This window comes from Acytostelium subglobosum, assembly GCF_000787575.1.
Source record: "Acytostelium subglobosum LB1 DNA, scaffold: scaffold89, whole genome shotgun sequence".
Lineage (NCBI taxonomy): Eukaryota > Evosea > Eumycetozoa > Acytosteliales > Acytosteliaceae > Acytostelium > Acytostelium subglobosum.
Window position 1 is genome coordinate 1 of NW_012236444.1, and position 2,774 is coordinate 2,774.

Sequence of the window (2,774 nt, forward strand, 5' to 3'; positions counted from 1 at the left end):
TGACTGAAGTTTGGCGATGTCTGCAGCGTCGCCACCAGGCTTGGAACTGTCGAAGGCGCTGCGCTTAACAAGCACAATGTCGCCTACCTTGTATGGCATCACGTCACGTCTACCTTTGTCGTGCTGGATGGCTTGTCTGATCTGCGCGTCCAACATGTTGGAAGCGGCCATCTTGCGATACATGTCTTGGCAGACCTTGTAGTCTTTGAAAGTGACTTGACCGGCGTTCCAAGGCATGCGTGGTTCAAAACCAAAAACAATTTGACTTGGGGTGAAACCAGTCGACGAGTTGACGTTGTTGTTGATGGCGGACTCGATCATAGGGATCCATGCTGGCCAATCGCGCTTGTCAGCGACCATCTTCCTGATAGTCTCGAGGATAGCTCTATTAAGGCGTTCTGTCTGACCGTCTCCATTTGCGCGTCCGGGCTGCGTCATGCTTGAGCCGGCTCCAATGGTCTTCATGATGTGAGTCCACACGTCGCTGGTGAAGCGAGCGTCCTGGTCAGAGACAATGTCCGTCGGCGCGCCCCAGACTGAGACGACCTTGTCGACGAGCAGCTTGGCAGAAGTCTCTGCATCAACTGTCAAGTGGCAGGGGATGATCTTGACCATCTTGGAGTACCTACACACTACGACGAGTAAGTTGTCGTGGCCGTCAGCGGCCACGCCAGGTGACATGAAGTCGATCGACCATTGCGAGAACGGACGATCTGGGATGGGAAGAGAGTTGAGGAATCCGTCCTTGACCGACTTGATAGTGTTCTTCTGACAAGTGACACACTTGGCGATGTAGTCGGTGACTGACTTGGACATACCATGCCAAATGTACAATGATGAGACTTTGTCGAAGAGTCTGTTGATTCCTATATGTTCGAGACCATGTGTATCCTTGAGCACTCTTGCGATGTGTTCAGGGTCGATGATGACCATCCTGACCTTCTCACCATCAACGAAGAAGTAGAGGCCGTCGTGGCAGACGACGTCACCTCTGGTCTTGAGCTTGTCAAACCACTTCTTGACGTGTTTGGGCACGTTCTTGAGATCGGCGCACGACTGTTTGACGGTGACAATAAAGTCGTCGTCCCAAGGGTTCCAGAACCTTGGCGTGCGTGAGAGGTAGTCGCTCATGCAGTTGGACTTTCCTTCGATGTATTGAGTGGCGAAAGAGAAGTTGGAGATGATCTCGTACCAACGTTGGACACGGGCCGGACGCGACTCCAGGTTGGCCTCGTACAACAGGTTCTTGTGGTCGGTGTACCAGATGAATGGCTTGTCCCTCAGCAAGTGTTGATACTTCTTAAGGCAGTTGATCAAACCGAGTAGTTCACGATCACGTGTGTCGTAGGCTCTCTGGGCCGGGTTGAACTTCTTGCTGTCGAACAGCACCGGTCTGAGATTCGCGTTGGCGTCCTCTTGAGCGATCAGTAAACCTGTACCAAAGTCGCTCGCGTCCGTGTATACCCTCAGAGGGACTTCCTTGCGCGGCACAATCAGACATGTGTCGCTGCACAACGCAGTGCGGATGGTTTGGAAGTCTTTCCGATGCTCCTCGGACAGCTTGAGTCTGGTGAACTTGTTGGAGACTAGACTCGTGAGACGCGCGAACGCATCCTTGCATCCATCGAGGAACTTGGCGTAGTGTTGACATGCGCCAAGGAATGCTCTGAGTTCTCTGACTGTGGACGGGATGGGCATCTCCATGATAGCCTGGACGTTGCTGTGCAACTTCTTGATGCCCTCGCCAGAGAGTATGTGACCGCCATAGACGACGGATGTCTTRCACAACTGTGGTTTCTTGTCGTTCAGATAGACACCGTGCTTGCGTAGCAGATCGAATGTCATCTTGAGATGCTTGTGGTGGTCGTTGAGGTCCTTGGAATGGACGATCACATCGTCGACATAGAGTTCGAGTATGCCTGCTTTGATAAGCGGCGCGAAGACGTGATTGATCCACCTGTTGAAGAATGCTGGACTGTTGCGCAGRCCGAAAGCGCATCTCTTGAACACGTACAACTCATTGCCAATCTTGAACTGAGTGTACTGGCGTGACTCCTTGGAGAGTAGCACATGATGGAAACCACTCTTGAGATCGATAACGCTGAATATCTTTGATCGACCAACCTTGGCGAGCACTTCGTCGACGGTCTTCATGGGGACGGGATACTCGCGCGTGCACTTGTTCAACGCGGAGAAGTCGACGACAAGACGTTTCTTGCCCTTGCTCCTGACAAAGAAAGCAGGGGAGCACCACTCGTTGCCAGGCGGTGCCTTCTCGATGACGTCCGTGTCGAGCAGAATGTCTGCCTCGACCTCCAACTCGGCTGTAACTTCATTGGAGTTCTTGAACGACCTATTGACGGGCTTAGACCCAGGCAACAACTCGATGGTCATGTTGTACATTCCTCTGTCTCTACACGCATCCTTGGGCAGCTTGTCGGTGAATCTATCCGGGTAACTCTCGAAGATGAGAGCAGCAATCGCATCGCCCTCCTTGGTGGATGTAGTGTGTCGCGCCGATGTGTCGTCGTCTTCGTCGTCATCGTCAACGATGGTGGTTGGGTCCGGCGGCAGTGTCTCAGCGTCGCCGACGAGGACAACACTGGGTACAGGCGCGACGCTCGGCGGTGGACGGGCCACCGCAGTCTTGCCTGCTGGGGGAGCTGCTGCTGTCGCCACAGTGGATGGAGTAGCTGTCGCCGCAGGAACTGCCGCTGGGACGTCTGGCCGAGCTGAAGGTGCAGTGGCGGACGTCATTGTTGGAGCTGGTGGAG

The 2,774-nt window shown here is 53.9% G+C and overlaps 1 protein-coding gene across 1 annotated transcript; it reads right to left on the reverse strand.

Annotated features, from left to right (window-relative positions):
• Nucleotides 1-3: 3 nt before the first annotated feature.
• SAMD00019534_126760 (hypothetical protein) lies at nt 4-1,944 on the reverse strand (the record flags this gene model as incomplete). Its single annotated transcript, XM_012892098.1, has 1 exon — nt 4-1,944. A coding segment is annotated over one exon (1,941 nt), but the record flags the coding sequence as incomplete, so codon positions are not given.
• Nucleotides 1,945-2,774: the final 830 nt, after the last annotated feature.